The sequence below is a fragment of the Dendrobates tinctorius genome, unplaced genomic scaffold, assembly GCF_039654945.1.
Source record: "Dendrobates tinctorius isolate UK_male_01 unplaced genomic scaffold, ASM3965494v1 ptg000303l, whole genome shotgun sequence".
Lineage (NCBI taxonomy): Eukaryota > Metazoa > Chordata > Amphibia > Anura > Dendrobatidae > Dendrobates > Dendrobates tinctorius.
This window is the reverse complement of record NW_027361970.1, coordinates 3,631,791-3,650,862: the sequence shown is the minus strand read 5'-3', so window position 1 is coordinate 3,650,862 and position 19,072 is coordinate 3,631,791. Positions and strand designations below refer to the sequence as shown.

Here is a 19,072-nt window from a genome sequence, read left to right as displayed (position 1 = left end):
CTTTTCCTGTAATTTAATAATGGTGAAATAGCTTGTAGCCTGCTGCTTTGGAGATGCCACACTGCATATATTAATACCTCCTTAACCATCGGTATGTGTCAGCTTCGGTGGCCATCAGTAAGTGTGAACATCTGCAAATACATCCTTCTCGGGAGGCTGCTGACACCTCTGCACACTTGTGATGCTGACAACATATATTTCATCCTATGCTGCTTCCTGACTGGCTCATGAATTATCCATTAGTTGATAAGGTCACCAGTGGCTCATGAATTGAAATTTAAATGACAAATAATTGGCCGAAAACTTTACTTTGAGTTGTTGGGTGTTTAGCATTTATATGAGTATTTTAATTTAATGTTACATTTTAGAAAGTCCCGGTTATTTCAGGTAACTTTTCAGAATAAGCTGCTTTTCGAGATGGGAGAATCGGTTCTCTGGACTCCAGTGCATCAGCTAGGTCAGTCATCTGCGACCTCCGAACCGAGCCCTGTGATTCTCCCCTTATCTCCTGGGATTCCCGGCTATTTTTTTTTTTTGATTACCCAGTCTGGTGCGATGTCATTGCAGCGTGACACACATACTTCGTCACTTCAGCAAAGGATGAGCTGGGAATACCAGGATCTAAGGCGCATGGCTCACTTCCAGTGGTTACAGGTTATTGACCTGGCTGATTCACATGGGAGAATCGTTTTGAAGGTCTCCGATCCAAGTGCCTTGTGTGTACATGAGAAGTAATGGTATTTTTGTAAATCTGGCTGCCATGAGAGCTGCAAACATCAGATAAGTGGGATGCCGGAAGTCAAACCCCTATCAAGCTGAAATTATGATCAGCAGACAGGTCATCAATTCCTGGGCAAGCTGTTTTAAAATCATGGTCAGGTTATATGATTATTCTGTTCACCTTTTCTTTTCTGGAGTAGATTAAAAAAAAAAAAAAAAAACCTGTTTCCTCTGATGCGTTTGTGACTGATAAGTTATGTTACAAAAAGAAGTTGGCCATAATTAAAAAGCAAAAACAAACAAAACGCACCGCATGTGTGTACAGGGTGTCTAATACTGCAGCTCGGCCGCACTCGCTTGAATGGTGATACCAGACATCTCTGTGGACACTTGAAATTATCTTATTTTCTGGAACTAATAAGAAAACCTGTTTTATTCCCACAGCTCTGCTACCTATATGGAGACCTTTATCAGCAAACCAACCCAAAGGAAATGCGGAGAGTATTTCTTGAATTTTATCAGTTCTTCCTAGAACGAACGGCGGTGAGAGCAAAAGTGCCATTTACTATAACGATTACTTAGTTTCTTATTACCGTAAACCTGCTCCTTTATGTCCCATAACAGCCCTATCCCTTTATTAATCTCATAGTAGTAAGTTGTCAGGTCAGATAGCCATGAGGATGTTCATTCCTTCAGATCTTGATCACCATTGCTTTGCCTTAACTTTGGTCACTTAGCCCTGCAACTTCAAGAGCTAAAAAATATCCCTTAAAGGGAACCATTCATGTTCTAGAAACACTATTGACTTACAGATATAGGGTTAATCTGCTGATACATAGAGTAAAGATCCTGCCTTACTGGACAAGCGGTGACGGGAAGAAAATGAACTTGTATATCCTTGCTGCAACCGCTGGCTTCCATCATCAGGGAGGTGCAGGGAGTGATTACAGTGACCGCCACTACACAGTGAGCGTGCTGTAATCACTCCTTGTCACATTGACAGCCTGCACCGCAGTATGTGTGCAGAGTGGGCTGTCAGGGAGTGTTGACAGCGCACTCGTTGTATAATGAGTGGTGACTTCCTCCTACACTTGTTGGACGTAAGCAGCTGCAGGGGGGAGATAAGTTAACTTCCTCCCTGTTAGAGTTGAGCGAATTTGTTTGGGTTCCCTCTTATTCGGCAAGCTATAGCGGTTACCAAATAAGCTACAGCAGGAACCCGGCTTCCTGGATCGCACCGGCTGATCAGCTGACCGGTGTCGCTGCTGCATGTGTTGCAGCTGTGTCACAGCATGTGCATGGAGAGTCTGTTTGTTGGGCTCTTCATGCATGTGCTGACAGTGACACAGCTGCAACACCGGTCAGCTTATCAGCCCCTGCGATCCAGGAAGCCGAGTTCCTGCTGTAGCTTATTTGGTAAGCGCTATAGCTTGCCAAATAAGAGGGAACCCGAACAAATTCGCTCAACTGTACTCTCTGCTTTATGGCAGCCAGGCAGGATTTTAACACTATATTCCTGTAAATGAACCCTATATCTGCTGGTCTGGTAAAGGGTGTTTTTGGACATGACCATTTTTCTTTCAACCTTATTGGTGTATGGAGTGCAGCTCTGCATATAACAGAGCAAATAGTCTGCCATGAGTGTGTGGACAGTAAAATCGTGTCTGTTGGTTATTTAAAGCCAAATGGCATGCTATTACAAAGTCTTTTTGCAAATCTTACTTTATATGTTTCAAGTTCTTTCTTGTCTAATAATTGACTGTACTGTGCAAAAGTTTCAGGCAGATGTGGAAAAATGCTATGATGTAAGAATGATTTAACCCCTTCACCCCCAAGGGTGGTTTGCACGTTCATGACAGGGCCAATTTTTACAATTCTGACCACTGTACCTTTATGAGGTCATAACTCTGGAACGCTTCCATGGATCCCGGTGATTCTGACATTGTTTTCTCGTGACATTGTACTTCATGTTAGTGGTAAAATTTAATTCAAATAACTTGCGTTGATTTGTGAAAAAAAATGAAATTTGGCAAAAATTTTGAAAATTTCGCAATTTTCCAACTTTGAATTTTTATGCCCTTAAATCACAGAGATACGGCACACAAAAAACTTGATAACTAACATTTCCCACATGTTTACATTACATCAGCACAATTTTGGAACCAAAATTTTTTTTTGTTAGGAAGTTATAAGGGTTAAAAGTTGACCAGCGATTTCTCATTTTTACAGCACCATTTTATTTTTAGGACCACATCACATTTGAAGCCACTTTGAGGGGTCTATATGATATTTTCCACAAAAAAAATACTTCAGGTTCAATTTTTTTTATTTTACCAAGGGTAACAGGAGAAATTGGACTGCAAAAGTTATTGTGCAATTTGTCCTGAGTACGCTGATACCTGATTTGTGGGGGGGGGGGGGGGGGGGGGGGGAACAACTGTTTCGGCGCATGGCAGAGCTCAGAATGGAAGGAGCGCCGTTTGACTTTTTCAATGCAAAATTGGCTGGAATTCAGATCAGACGCCGTGTCACGTTTGGAGAGTCCCTGATGTACCTAAACAGTGGAAACCCCCTACAAGTGACCCCATTTTGGAAACTAGACCCCCCAAGGAACTTGTCTAGATATGTGGTGAGAACTTTGAACCCACAAGGGCTTTACAGAAGTTTATAACGTACAGCGGTACAATTAAAAAATCATATTTTTTCCACAAAAATGATCTTTTCACCCCAATTTTTATTTTCCCAAGGGTAACAGGACCCTAAAAGTTATTGTGAAATTTGTCCTAAGTACGCTGATACCCCACATGTGGGGGTAAACCACTATTTGGGAGCATGGCAGAGCTCGGAAGGGAAGCAGCGCCATTTGACGTTTTTGGCTGGAATTGAGATCAGACACCATGTCGCGATTGGAAAACCCCTGATGTACCAAAACAGTGGAAACCCCCCACAAATGACACCATTTTGGAAACTGGACCCCCTAAGGAACTTATCTAGATGTGTGGTGAGAACTTTGAACCCCCAAGGGTTTCACAGAAGTTTATAACGCCCGGGCGTGAAAATAAAAAATTCGTATTTTTTCCACAAACATGATCTTTTAGTCACCATTTTTTTATTTTCCCAAGGGTACCAGGAGAAATTGGACCCCAAAAGTTGTTGTCCAATTTGTCCTGAGTATGCTGATACCCGATATGTGGGAGAAAACTACTGTATGGGCACACGTCGGGGCTCGGAAGGGAAGTAGTGACGTTTTGGAATGCAGACATTGATGGAATGGTCTGCGGGTGTCATGTTGCCTTTGGAGAGCCCCTAATGTACCTAAACAGTGGAAACCCCCCACAAATGACCCCATTTTAAAAACTAGACCCCCTAAGGAACTTATCTAGATGTGAGGTGACCACTTTGAACCCCCAAGGGCTTCACAGAAGTTTATAATGCCAGGGCATGAAAATAAAAAAATCGTATTTTTTCCACAAACATGATCAATTAGTCCCCAATTTTTTCATTTTGCCAAGGGTAACAGGAGAAATTGGACCCCAAAAGTTGTTGTCCAATTTGTCATGAGTACGCTGACACCCCATATGTGGGAGAAAACTACTGTATGGACACACGTCGGGGCTCGGAAGGGAAGTAGTGACGTTTTGGAATGCAGACTCTGATGGAATGGTCTGCGGGTGTCATGTGCGTTTGGAGAGCCCCTGATGTACCTAAACTATTGAAACTCCCTACAAGTGACCCCATTTTGGACACTAGCCCCCCCACGGAACTTATCTACATGTGTGGTGAGCACTTTGAACCCCCAAGTGCTTCACAGAAGTTTATAACGCTCGGACGTGAAAATAAAAAAATCATTTTTTTCCACAAAAATGATATTTTTGTCCCCAATTTTTTATTTTCCTAAGGGTAACAGGAGAAATTGGACCCCAAAAATTGTTTTGCAATTTGTCCTGAGTAGGCTGATACCCTACATGTGGGGGTAAAACACTGTTTGGGTGCATGGCAGAGCTTGGAAGGGAAGGAGCACCATTTGACTTTTTCAACTCAGAATTGGCTGGAATTGAGATCAGACGCAATGTTGCATTTGGAGAGCCCCTGATGTGCCCAAACAGTGGAAACCCCCAATTCTAACTCCAACCCGGACCCCAACACACACCCCTAACCCTAATCTCAGCCCTAACCCTACCCCTAACCCTAGCCCTAATGGAAAAATGGAAATAAATACATTTTTTTTATTTTATTATTTTTCCCTAACTAAGGGGGTGATAACGGGGGGTTTGATTTACTATTTATGGCGGTTTTTATGTTTGGCAGCTGTCGCACGCTAAAAGACGCTTTTTGTTGTAAAAATAGTTTTTGCATCACCACATATTGAGAGCTATAATTTTTCCGTATTTTGACCCACCGAGTCATGTGAGGTCTTATTTTTTGCGGGACGAGTTGACGTTTTTATTGGTACCATTTTCGGGCATGTGACATTTTTTGATCGCTTTCTATTCCGATTTTTGGGACGCAGAATGAACAAAAACCAGCGTTTCATGAATTTCTTTTGGGGGAGTGCGTTTACACCGTTCCGCGTGCGGTAAAATTGATAAATCGTTTTTATTCTTCGGGTCAGTACGGTTACAGCAATACCTCATTTACGTCGTTTTTTTATGTTTTGTCGGTTTTATGCAATGAAAACTATTTTATATAAAAAATAATTATTTTTGCATCGCTTTATTCTGTGAGCTGTAACTTTTTTATTTTTTCGCTGATGATGCTGTGTGGCTCGTTTTTTGCGGAACAAGATGACGTTTTCAGCGGTACCATGGATATTTATATGCGTCTTTTTGATCGCGCGTTATTACACTTTTTGTTTGGCGGTATGATAATAAATCATGATTTTTTGCTTCGTTTTTTATTTTTATTTTTTAAGGGGTTCCCTAAAGGGGTTAACTAATGGGACAGTTTTATAGGGCGGGTCGTTACGGACGCGGCGATACCTAATATGTGTACTTTTATTGTTTTGGTTTTTTTTATTATTATTTCCAAAAAATGGATTTATTTGGGGGAATATTTTTTTTTTTTTCTAATTTATTTGGCGATTTTTTTTTTTTTTTTTTTTTTTTAAATTATTTTAACATTAACATTAAAATTTATTTTAACATTTAAAATTTAAAATTATTTAATTTTTTTTTTATTTTTTTTTTTACTTTATTAAATAGTCCCAGGTGGGACACCACTGTCCTGTGACAGATCGCTGATCTGTCACATCACAGATCACTGTGACAGATCAGCAATCTGTCACAGGCATTGAAGAAGACTTCCTCTTGCCTGCGCTTTGCAGGCACTGAGGAAGCCAGCTTCCTGCAGGCCCCCGTCGCCATCTTGGATTCGGGGGCCTGCAGGAAAGGAGCCCCCCGCAGCAGCGCTGCACATTGCGCTGCCGTGGGGGGCTCAGGGAAGCACGGAGGGAGCCCCCTCCCTGCCGATGCTTCCCTTTAACCCCCGGTACACCGCGATCATGTTTGATCGCGGTGTGCAAGGGGTTAACGTGTCGGGGGCGGTCCGTGACCGCCCCTGACACATTGTGCCGGGTGTCAGCTGTGATAATCAGCTGACACCCGGCCGCGATCAGCGGCGCTCACCACGTGGGCGCCGCTGATCGCGGTAGACGTACTATCCCGTCCATGGGCATAGGGGCCCGGGTCCCATGGACGGGATAGTACGTCTGATGTCAGAAAGGGGTTTTAAAAAAAAAAAAAAGTGTATTTTGTTAACTGATAAAAATGAACTGTTACCAAAGGGACTGAACAACAGAGAAATCTGAATGAAATCAATACTTGGTGTGACCATCCTTCGCCTTCAATCAGCATCAGTTCTTCTCAGTACACTTGTCACTTGGACACAGTTAGGTTCCCTTTACACATAGCGACGCTCCAGCTATCCCGACAACAATGCGACTTGGTAAGGATCGCTGGTATGTCGCTAGTAAGCTGTCAAACAGGCAGATCTACTCAACGACGCAGCAGTGATATGGCGATCCGTATAACGACCTCGGCGGTCGTTGGGACCTTGTCACACAGCAGCTATTCTGACGACTCAGACCTCGATAGGTGTGCTTCAGCGTTGCCTTTTCCACTCCGCTCTGCTTCGAATGGTGGCCACTACGCGGTTTGCTTCAGCGTCCCTGCCTGAGTCGCTAGTGCGCTATTTATTCGTGGATCCACAGTCGCTGACACGGGGACACGCGGTTATTATAACTGTACATGTTAAATGTTATGATTGCATATAATAGCTGACCTATAAAAGGAAACGCTACAAAGATCCTAATTTGAGACCACCAATCTGAGCTGAGGGGGCGTTGAAAAGACAAAGCAAAATCACGCCTGTGGCCCTGAGTTCTGAGTCGCCAATGAGTTCGCTCGTAGTTGTTATGGCATCAAACACAGCGATGCATGCTGGCCAGCGGGACACCAACGATCAAAAAATGGCCTAGGATATTCGAGCACGATCAGTCATATCGCAGCAGGGGGCCGGTCGCCACTATGTGTCACACGTAACGAGATCGCTGGCGAGGTCGCTGTTGCGTTATAGAATCATAGAATGGTAGAGTTGGAAGGGACCTCCTGGGCCATCTGTTCCAACCCCTGCTCAAAGCAGGATTCGCTAAATCATCTCAGACACATGTCTGTACAGCCTCTGTTGGAAGACTTCTATTGAAGGAGAACTCGCCACCTCTCATGGCAGCCTGTTCCACTCATTGATCACTCTGTCAAAAAGTTTTTTCTAATATCTAATCTGTGTCTCCTCCCATTGCTTCTAGTCTTTCCTTGTGCAAATGAGAATAAAAATAATCATCTTACAATGTGACAGCCCTTGAGATATTTGTAGACAGCTATTAAGTCTCCTCTCAGTCTTCTATTTTGCAATCTAAACATTCCCAAATACTGCAACCTTTCTTAATAAAACAGGGTTTGTAGACTGGTCACCATTCTGTAAGGAAAAACTTTCTGGCACTGATTTCATGCATAAACTGGTAATTTATTAAAAAGTTCCAATGTGACGGAATCACACACTTTCCTGTAAAGCTGGCAAGAGAGACACACACATACCCTGGTGACTCAGTCTTCACCCTTTCTGTTCTAAGCACTAAGATAAATCGTGAACAAGGCTTTTATTGCCAAAACGTTGATTGATTTTGCTGCCATGTAAGCCAAGCGTATATATCTAAACACATGAAATTGATTACATTGGAACTTTTTAATAATTTACCAGTTTATGCATGAAATCAGTGCCTGAAAGTTTTTCCTTACATATTGGACTATTTTTTTCTGGAAGGCACTGTACATTGGTCAGCAGTCTCCTTTACCACATTATTCGGTCACCATTCTGGTCGCTCTTTTCTGAACTTGCTCCAGTTTGGTAATGTCTTTTTTAAAATGTGGCGCCCAAAACTGGACACGGTATTCAAGATGAGGTCTGACCAAAGAGGAGTAGAGGGCAATAATGACATCACGTGATCTAGACTGTATGCTTCTGTTAATACATCCTAGAATTGCATTTGCCTTTTTTGCTGCTGCATCACACTGTTGACTCATATTCAGTCTGTGATCTATTAGTATGCCCAAGTCTTTTTCACATGTGCTGTTGCTAAGCCCTATTCCTCCCATTGCCCAGATGTAGTACTTTGCATTTTTCCCTGTTAAAAACCATTCTGTTAGTTGCTGCCCACTGCTTCAGTTTATTTATATCTTTTTGAATCTTCTCTCCTCTAGTATTAGCTATCCCTCCTAGCTTTGTGTCATCAGCAAATTTAATCAGTTTACCCTCAACTCCTTCATCTAAATCGTTGATAAAGATGTTGAACAATACAGGGCCCAGGACAGAGCCCTGCGGTACCCCACTTGTGACATTCTTCCAACTGGATGTGCAGCCATTTACGACCACCCTTTGGGTCCGATCACTAAGCCAGTTATGAATCCACCTAACAGTTGCCTTGTCTATTCCATACTTAGCCATTTTTTTCAATAAAGATTGTGTGAGATACTTTGTCAAATGCTCTACTGAAGTCAAGATATATTATATCTACATCATTTCCCTGATCCACCCAGTCAGTGATTCTGTCATAGAAGGAAATTAATTTAGTCTGACGTGACTTATTAGTTACAAACCCATGCTGACTCTGTTTAATCCCTTCATTCTAATCCAGGTGCTTAGATACATGTTGTTTAATAATTTGTTCAAAGATCTTTCCTGGTATGGAAGTCAGACTCATCGGCCTGGGTCCACCTTCTTCCCCTTTTTTGAAGATGGGAACAACATTTGCTCTTCTCCAGTCTTCTGGGACTTCTCCTGTTCTCCAAGAATTTTGAAAGATTATGGAGAGGGGTTAAACAATTTCTTCTGCTATCTCCTTCAGTACTCTGGGGTGTAATTCATCTGGACCTGGAGACTTGAATTAATTTAGGTTAGCTAAGTGTTTCCTCACTACCTTTGTTTATAGATATCCTTGATTCTTCTTTTCCCTTAATAGGACAGTGAAGAACAGTTGATGTTACATTTCCTTTCTGAGGGAAAACAGATGCAAAATAGGAAACCTGTGACATTTCAGCGATCTTGCTAACGATCTCGCTATGTGTGAAGTACCCCTTATTGTAGGAGCTTGAGAGGGAGGCTGCTCCAAACATCTTTGAGAACTAACCACAGATCTTCTGTGGATATCGCTTGTGCAAATCCCTTTTTCTTCACATAATCCTAGACAGACTGGATGGTGGTGTGATCAAGGATCCATGGAGCCATATCATCACTTCCAGGACTCCTTGTTCTTTAACCCCTTCCTGACATCAGACGTACTATCCCGTCCATGGGACCCGGGCCCCTATGCCCATGGACGGGATAGTACGTCTAGCGCGATCAGCGGCGCCCACGTGGTGAGCGCCGCTGATCGCGGCCGGGTGTCAGCTGATTATCACAGCTGACACCCGGCACTATGTGTCAGGGGCGGTCACGGACCGCCCCCGACACGTTTAGCCCCTTGCACACCGACGTACTACCCGGTACTCGCGGTGTACCGGGAGTTAAAGGGAAGCATCGGCAGGGAGGGGGCTCCCTCCGTGCTTCCCTGAGCCCCCACGGCAGCGCAATGTGCAGCGCTGCTGCGGGGGACTCCTTTCCTCCAGGCCCCCGGATCCAAGATGGCGACGGGGGCCTTCGGGGGCCTGGAGGAAGCTGGCTTCCTCAGTGCCTGCAAAGCGCAGGCATGAGGAAGCCTTGTGCACTGCCTGTGACAGATTGCTGATCTGTCACAGTGATCTGTGATGTGACAGATCAGCGATCTGTCACAGGACAGTGATGTCCCACCTGGGACTATGTAATAAAGTAAAAAAAAAAGTGTAAAAATAATTTTTAAAAAATCGCCAAATAAATTAGTAAAAAAAAAAATAAATATTCCCCAATAAATTCATTTTTTGAAAATAAAAAAAAACCAAAACAATAAAAGTACACATATTAGGTATCGCCGCTTCCGTAACGACCCGCCCTATAAAACTGTCCCATTAGTTAACCCCTTTAGCGAACCCCTTAAAAAATAAAAATAAAAAACGAAGCAAAAAATGATTTATCATACCGCCAAACAAAAAGTGTAATAACGCGCGATCAAAAAGACGCATATAAATATCCATGGTACCGCTGAAAACGTCATCTTGTCCCACAAAAAACGAGCTGCCACACAGCATAATCAGCGAAAAAATAAAAAAGTTATAGCTCGCAGAATAAAGCGATGCAAAAATAATTATTTTTTATATAAAATAGTTTTCATTGCATAAAACCGACAAAACATAAAAAAAGACCTAAATGAGGTATCGCTGTAACCGTACTGACCCGAAGAATAAAACCGCTTTATCAATTTTACCGTACGCGGAACGGTGTAAACGCACTCCCCCAAAAGAAATTCATGAAACGCTGGTTTTTGTTCATTCTGCATCACAAAAATCGGAATAAAAAGCAATCAAAAAATGTCACGTGCCCGAAAATGGCACCAATAAAAACGTCAACTCGTCCCGCAAAAAATAAGTCCTCACATGACTCGGTGGGTCAAAATACGGAAAAATTATAGCTCTCAATATGTGGTGATGCAAAAACTATTTTTACAATAAAAAGCATCTTTTAGCGTGCGACAGCTGCCAAAAATAAAAACCGCCATAAATAGTAGATCAAACCCCCCGTTATCACCCCCTTAGTTAGGGAAAAATAATATTAAAAAATGTATTTATTTCCATTTTTCCATTAGGGTTAGGGCTAGGGTTAGGGTTAGGGTTAGGGCTAGGGTTAGGGCTTGGGTTAGGGCTGAGATTAGGGTTAGGGGTGTGTTGGGGTTCGGGTTGGAGTTAGAATTGGGGGTTTCCACTGTTTGGGCACATCAGGGGCTCTCCAAATGCAACATTGCGTCTGATCTCAATTCCAGCCAATTCTGAGTTGAAAAAGTCATATGGTGCTCCTTCCCTTCCAAGCTCTGCCATGCGCCCAAACAGTGTTTTACCCCCACATGTAGGGTATCAGCCTACTCAGGACAAATTGCAGAACAATTTTTGGGGTCCAATTTCTCCTGTTACCCTTAGGAAAATAAAAAATTGGGGACAAAAATATCATTTTTGTGGAAAAAAATGATTTTTTTATTTTCACGTCCGAGCGTTATAAACTTCTGTGAAGCACTTGGGGGTTCAAAGTGCTCACCACACATCTAGATAAGTTCCGTGGGGGGGTCTAGTGTCCAAAATGGGGTCACTTGTTGGGAGTTTCAATAGTTTAGGTACATCAGGGGCTCTCCAAACGCACATGACACCCGCAGACCATTCCATCAAAGTCTGCATTCCAAAATGGCACTGCTTCCCTTCCGAGCCCCGACGTGTGTCCATACAGTAGTTTTCTCCCACATATGGGGTGTCAGCATTCTCAGGACAAATTGGACAACAACTTTTGCGGTCCAATTTCTCCTGTTACCCTTGGGAAAATGAAAAAATTGGGGACTAATTGATCATGTTTGTGGAAAAAATACGATTTTTTTATTTTCATGCCCTGGCATTATAAACTTCTGTGAAGCCCTTGGGGGTTCAAAGTGCTCACCACACATCTAGATAAGTTCCTTAGGGGTTCTCGTTTCCAAAATGGGGTCATTTGTGGGTGTTTCCACTGTTTAGGTACATTAGGGGCTCTCCAAAGGCAACATGACACCCGCAGACCATTCCATCAAAGTCTGCATTCCAAAACGTCACTACTTCCCTTCCGAGCCCTGACGTGTGTCCATACAGTAGTTTTCTCCCACATATGGGGTGTCAGCGTACTCAGGACAAGTTGGACAACAACTTTTGGGGTTCAATTTCTCCTGTTACCCTTGGGAAAATAAAAAAATTGGGGACTAATTGATCATGTTTGTGGAAAAAATACGATTTTTTTATTTTCATGCCCTGGCATTATAAACTTCTGTGAAGCCCATGGGGGTTCAAAGTGCTCGCCTCACATCTAGATAAGTTCCTTAGGGGGTCTAGTTTTCAAAATGGGGTCATTTGTGGGGAGTTTCCACTGTTTAGGCACATTAGGGGCTCTCCAAAGTCAACATGACACCCGCAGACCATTCCATCAATGTCTGCATTCCAAAACGTCACTGCTTCCCTTCCGATCCCCGACGTGTTCCCATACAGTAGTTTTCTCCCACATATGGGGTATCAGCATACTCAGGACAAATTGGACAACAACTTTTGGGGTCCAATTTCTCCTATTACCCTTGGGAAAATAAAAAAAATGGTGACTGCATCATGTTGGTGACATGATCATGTTTCATCATGTTTGTGGAAAAAATTTGAATTTTTTATTTTCACGCCCGGGCGTTATAAACTTCTGTGAAGCACTGGGGGGTTCAAAGTGCTCACCACACATCTAGATAAGTTCCTTGGGGGGTCTAGTTTCCAAAATGGTGTCATTTGTGGGGGGTTTCCACTGTTTAGGTACATCAGGGGTTTTCCAATCGCGACATGGTGTCCGATCTCAATTCCAGCCAAAAACGTCAAATGGCGCTGCTTCCCTTCCGAGCTCTGCCATGCGCCCAAATAGTGGTTTACCCCCACATGTGGGGTATCAGCGTACTCAGGACAAATTGCACAATAACTTTTAGGGTGCTGTTACCCTTGGAAAAATAAGAATTGAGGGTGAAAAGAACATTTTTGTGGAAAAAATATGATTTTTTAATTGTACTGCTGTACGTTATAAACTTCTGTAAAGCCCTTGTGGGTTCAAAGTTCTCACCACATATCTAGATAAGTTCCTTGGGGGGTCTAGTTTCCAAAATGGGGTCACTTGTAGGGGGTTTCCACTGTTTAGGTACATCAGGGACTCTCCAAACGTGACATGGCGTCCGATCTGAATTCCAGCCAATTTTGCATTGAAAAAGTCAAACGGCGCTCCTTCCATTCTGAGCTCTGCCATGCGCCGAAACAGTCGTTCCCCCCCCACAAATCAGGTATCAGCGTACTCAGGACAAATTGCACAATAACTTTTGCAGTCCAATTTCTCCTGTTACCCTTGGTAAAATAAAAAAAATTGAACCTGAAGTATTTTTTTTGTGAAAAAAAGTTAGATGTTCATTTTTTTTTAAATATTCAAAAAAATTCCTGTGACGCACCTAAAGGGTTAATAAACTTCTTGAATGTGGTTTTGAGCACCTTAAGGGGTGCAGTTTTTAGAATGGTGTCACTTTTGGGTATTTTCTATCATAGACCCCTCAAAGTGGCTTCAAATGTGATGTGGTCCTAAAAATAAAATGGTGTTGTAAAAATGAGAAATCGCTGGTCAACTTTTAACCCTTATAACTTCCTAACAAAAAAAAATTTTGGTTCCAAAATTGTGCTGATATAAAGTAAACATGTGGGAAATGTTAGTTATCAAGTTTTTTGTGTGCCGTATCTCTGTGATTTAAGGGCATAAAAATTCAAAGTTGGAAAATTGCGAAATTTTCAAAATTTTTGCCAAATTTCCGTTTTTTTCACAAATAAACGCAAGTTATTTGAATGAAATTTTACCACTAACATGAAGTACAATATGTCACGAGAAAACAATGTCAGAATCACCGGAATCCATAGAAGCGTTCCAGAGTTATGACCTCATAAAGGTACAGTGGTCAGAATTGTAAAAATTGGCCCGGTCATGAACGTGCAAACCACCCTTGGGGGTGAAGGGGTTAAACAAGAGATAGACATTCGCTATTTGTTTGTGGTCATTGTCCTGCTGCAGAATAAATTTGGAGACAGCCGCTTTCCTGTTTGTGTTGGTAAGTGGTTACTTGTATTGTCCAACACCATTCATCCTGATCAAAATACCAACTTCTGTTACTGAAAAGCAACCCCAAACTTGCAATCCACCTCCTCCATGCTTCACTTTTCCAGTAGACACTCGGTATTGTACTCCTGTCCAATTTCGTCGACAAGCAGCCTTATCTTACAACCAGATATTTCACATTTTGACTCATCAGTCCAGAGCACCTGCTGACATTTTCTGCACCCCAATTGCGATGTGTTCTTGCTTGGTTGAGCCTTGTTTCCATGTCCAATTCCTCCATGAAGACCACATCCTCCATAGTGTTTGCTAAACAGTAGGTGGGTGTAGCTGGGACCCACTGTCTGCTGCAAGTTAGATAATGGCACTACTGAACATCTTCCAATTTTTAAGTAAACATGATGTGTCTTTCATTTGCTGATTCAAGCTTTTTTTTTGCTGGCCACTGCATCTACAGTCCTCAACATTGCACATATCTTGGTGTCCACTAAGGGGAGAAATACAGGCAGATACCTAGCCATCATGTAATACCATCAGGGAGGCGTCTGTTTGGCTCCTAATCTATTCTGCAGCCAGACAACGACTCCAAACATACAGGCAATTTCAGTAACATCCATTGTCCATGTCAAGAACAAGGAGTCCTTGAAGTGATGATATAGCTCCTGCAGATCCCTTATCTCAACGCTATAGAGTCTCTGGGATTATATGAAGAGACAGACGGATTTTACAAGCCGACACTCTCAGAAGATCTGTGGTTAGTTCTTCAAGATGTTTGGGACAACCTTGCTGATCAGTTCCTTCAAAACCTGGGTACAAGTGTATCACTACTTTTGCATTAAACCAGATATTGTGTATCTGGCTAATGACTTAAGCCCAACTATACATTACATATCTGTCAGCCCCACAATGCTTTGGCCAATTGTTTGGCCAAAAGATATCTGGGCTATCTTTCCCATAAACATGTGAGTTTGCTCTGCTAATCACTCCTGTCAAAGCCACCGAGAGACATCTCTTCCAGCAGCATATTTCTTAGTCTGAATTACTCAGCATTACAAAATGCAGCTGTGCTGAATTGACATCTTCCTTTATGAACATTCGGCTGGTGCCCTCATACATCTGTGTTGACTGAACCCAGATTTAGGTGAATGGGGCTGACATTAGTCTAATGTGGGGCTGTAGACCCTAATCATATGGACGTATTGTACCCGTATTTAACTCTTTATACTCTTGCTGTAAGTGCTTGTTATACCTACCCCCACTGATCTACTAAATTGGATCATAGGGACTTCAGAAAGGCCTTGAATAGTGTAATATCTCAGTCATACGCATAGTTCTCCTTTACATTAGTCCTTAGTCTCGATGTCTGCAGAAGATGATGTTGTAGAACAAAGCTGAGTTTTGTGTCAGTCTGGTCTTTTTCACAATGAACAGTATTGTGGTAGTTGTAAGCAGGGCTATGGAGTCAGTAAGCCAAACCTGCGACTCCGACTCCTCAATTACCCTTACACCGACTCCACGACTCCAACATATATTGCTTATATTTAAGTGAAAAATTTATTGTAGTACAATGTGGACATCAGACATTTAATCATTTTTATGATACAATAATCAAGACATTTAGATAGAACATAATATATATTTATTGGAATACAACTTTAGAACACACAACTAATAAATTGTAAATATGTAATACACTATATAATATTGATTACATATATATATTTATATATAGTTTGTGTGTGTGTGTGTGTGTATATATATATATATATATATATATATATATACAGTATATATGTGTGTGTATATATATGTATATGTGTGTGTATATATATGTATATATGTGTGTGTGTGTGTGTGTATATATATATATATATATATATATATATATAACACTATGTAAGTGGAAAAAACAGTTTTCAACAAAAACATAAGTAACTAAATAACATTTGTGCAGTCTATGAATTTGTTCTAAGAAATAGAATTGCCTCCATCAGATCCTCCTTCATAGATGACCTCAAATCTGACCTAATAATTTTAAGGTCAGAGAACAACCTCTCTACACTAACTTGGGTTGGAGGCAAAGTGTAACCACATGGGCAACATCTCTAACAATTTCCGGGTATAAAGGAATTGCCTCATGCACAGTCAGTTTTGATGAACGGTTGAATTTTTCTTTTTCTTTGAGAGCAAGTGAAACATTTTGCTGTAATATGGTCAATCTTCTTGCTATAGGAGACGGAGTGAAATCTTTTTCCTTGCGGCAACGCTTTGCCTGCTCCATATCATCCAAATACTTGTCAAAGTCAAACTCCTCATCTGATGAGGATGAAGATATGGCAGCAGTAACACTGTCAGGACTCAAGGCCTCTTGCGCCTGGCAGTCCTCCTGTAGGCCACTCATCCTAACTGCTTCCTCAGTCAGAGCTTCTTTTCTTTTAGTAAGCTGTTGATCATCAAGCAGTATACGATGACCTAAACAGCTGGCAGAAAAATTTTATTTTCCAATAGCTGTGTCTCCGTTTCATTGAAGCAGAAATGCCATCTGCGATTAAACCTCCTCTTTGGGACAGGCAAAATAGCAAGTTCTTCCACTCCCTTATGAAAATTCCAGGCGTTAAATCCTCAGCTTGTAATTTTTTAGTCACGGTAAATGGGTGATTAAGCAATTCCTTCAATTCAGCCACCTGTGTCCATTGACCTTCATTTAGGGTTACCTGAGGGTTTATCATATCTATAAGAAACGGTTGTAGTTCAAGCAATCGCTCAATCATTAAATAAGTGCTGCCCCACCGAGTGGTTTGATCGACAATTGCCCCTTTCCCAGCACGTCTCTTCAAGATGGAATCAATTTTAGGGGTTCTGGCGGCAATAACCAATTTCCTCACTTTTCCAGTCAGATTTCCAGCATGTCCCTCTTGCAGACTATCTCTTATTGCCAGCTGCAGCGTGTGCACAACACAGCGCATGTGATGAATATGACGTGTCTTGAAGCAGCTTCAACAAGATCATCTATTTCTAAAGTATAATTTTGCTGTTCTTCTGTTGTAATATCTGTTTGTTCCTCAGTTACATGAACAGCACTGTGGTCTTGAAGCTCAAACATACTGAATCCTAAGTTTTCTTCTAGCTGTTGTTCATTACTCTCATTCATCAGTGTAATTGTACTTATGTTTGAAGCACAGTTTGAAGAACCTGTTCTTGTGTGAATGCAGCCTTAGATCAGGAATACAACAGCCATTTATAGGACATTTCATAACTTTCCCAAATTCCTATGAAAAAATATTCAGCACATTCTGCATTGAACTACTGTACCCAATTTATTATATATTTTAGGAGTCGGTCCATTTTATTCCGACTCCACAGCCCTGGTTGTAAGTATATGGCAGGTAGTGACGCTATTAATGCTTTTTTTTACAGCATCTTCGAGTATCTGTTCCAGAAGACCTTGCCCTTGAACTAGGTAAGCTGGGGAGATATGTCTCGTGTAATGGAAGCTTTGCCACTTTACTTTCTGCTGCAATTCCTCTTCAGTACCCTGCAGATCAGCTGTTACTGCAGTGGACCGCTACTGAGGTGGGGTTTGGTTAAAAAAAATACATAAAAAGAGTCTGCTAAACTGAATGTACAACTCTGTAGTACAAGACTATGCTGAACCCTAAGAAATGGAGATAATTTTTGCAGTGGCTTTCTACTCTGGGTGATGGAGGTGGAAAAGGTGGCATCACGCTTATAATATAGAGAATTTATTAACAGTTTGAGATAGAATAACATCTACAATCAGAAATAACTTTCTTCGTTTACATAATTATTGGAAGTCAGATTTCCCACTACCTGGGTGGGTTTTGGGAAAGTTAGGCTTCTTTGAAGACCTTAGCTCTGTTATTCCATCACTACAGGTTGTTACAGAAGCATCTGTGATAACCATTGCTCATTTAAAGTGGACTTGTAGTAAGGTCACAAGTCTCCAGCTTTGCATTTATTTTATTCCTGCTGAACCCCTGAGTATTGCATTTTTTTTTTTTTTAACCCTCCATACCACACCTGGGCAAAGTGCGGGCCACATACGGCCTCTGTTCCCTCTGGTCTGCGGACTGAGACGGCCAAATTGCTGAAACAGTTGCCTTCTGGCTGCACCATGCCGTCCATCCTCCACTCGCTGTCACCGCTCTTCGCATCCACAGGATGCAGGCAGCGGTGAATACATTGGTTGAGTACGATGCTCATTCTTCCACCAACCAGCATGTGAGCCAGCAGTCACGGTGAAGTCATTTCTTAAAGTCAACTGTGCACTGCGGAGAGTCAATGCATGCATGGGAGAGAGCAGTGGCAGAGCGCCGGGGGAACAGGAGGAAGGTGGGGCACCGGCTGTATATCGGATCGGAGGCTACGGTGGTGGCACCTGCTGTATATTGGAGGCTACGGTGGTGGCACCTGCTGTATATTGGAGGCTACGGTGGTGGCACCTGCTGTATATTGGAGGCTACGGTGGTGGCACCTGCTGTATATTGGTGGCTACGGTGGGGGCACAAGCTGTATATTGGAGGCTACGGTGGGGGCACATGCTGTATATTGGAGGCTAAGGTGGGGGCACATGCTGTATATTGGAGGCTAAGGTGGGGGTGCACATGCTGTATATTGGAGGCTAAGGTGGGGGTGCACATGCTGTATATTGGAGGCTAAGGTGGGGGTGCACATGCTGTATATTGGAGGCTAAGGTGGGGGTGCACATGCTGTATATTGGAGGCTAAGGTGGGGGTGCACATGCTGTATATTGGAGGCTAAGGTGGGGGTGCACATGCTGTATATCAGGATACGGGGGCGCACATGCTGTATAAAGGAGGCTACGGGGGGGCGCACATGCTATATATCGGAGGATACGGGGGCGCATATGCTGTATATCGGAGGCTATGGGGGACACATACTGCATATGGGAGGGCAGTGTGCAGACTCATAATGCAGTAGGGGGATTTTGGCATACCATAATTATGGTCAATATTAAGTGATAACGATTGTTTTTTATTTTAATACTAATATTGAATAGAATCAATTT

The 19,072-nt window shown here is 42.3% G+C and overlaps 1 protein-coding gene across 4 annotated transcripts in view; it reads left to right on the top strand.

Moving 5' to 3' along the window:
* The window catches only part of ARHGEF12 (Rho guanine nucleotide exchange factor 12), a 242,214-nt gene that overhangs the window by 92,280 nt on the left and 130,862 nt on the right, over nt 1-19,072 (top strand). For all 4 annotated transcript variants that reach the window (XM_073560728.1, XM_073560729.1, XM_073560727.1 and 1 more), the window contains 2 exons: nt 1,165-1,263; nt 17,440-17,482. In XM_073560728.1, coding sequence (XP_073416829.1) covers nt 1,165-1,263; nt 17,440-17,482 — 142 coding nt within the window. The remainder of the gene's footprint in view (nt 1-1,164; nt 1,264-17,439; nt 17,483-19,072) is intronic.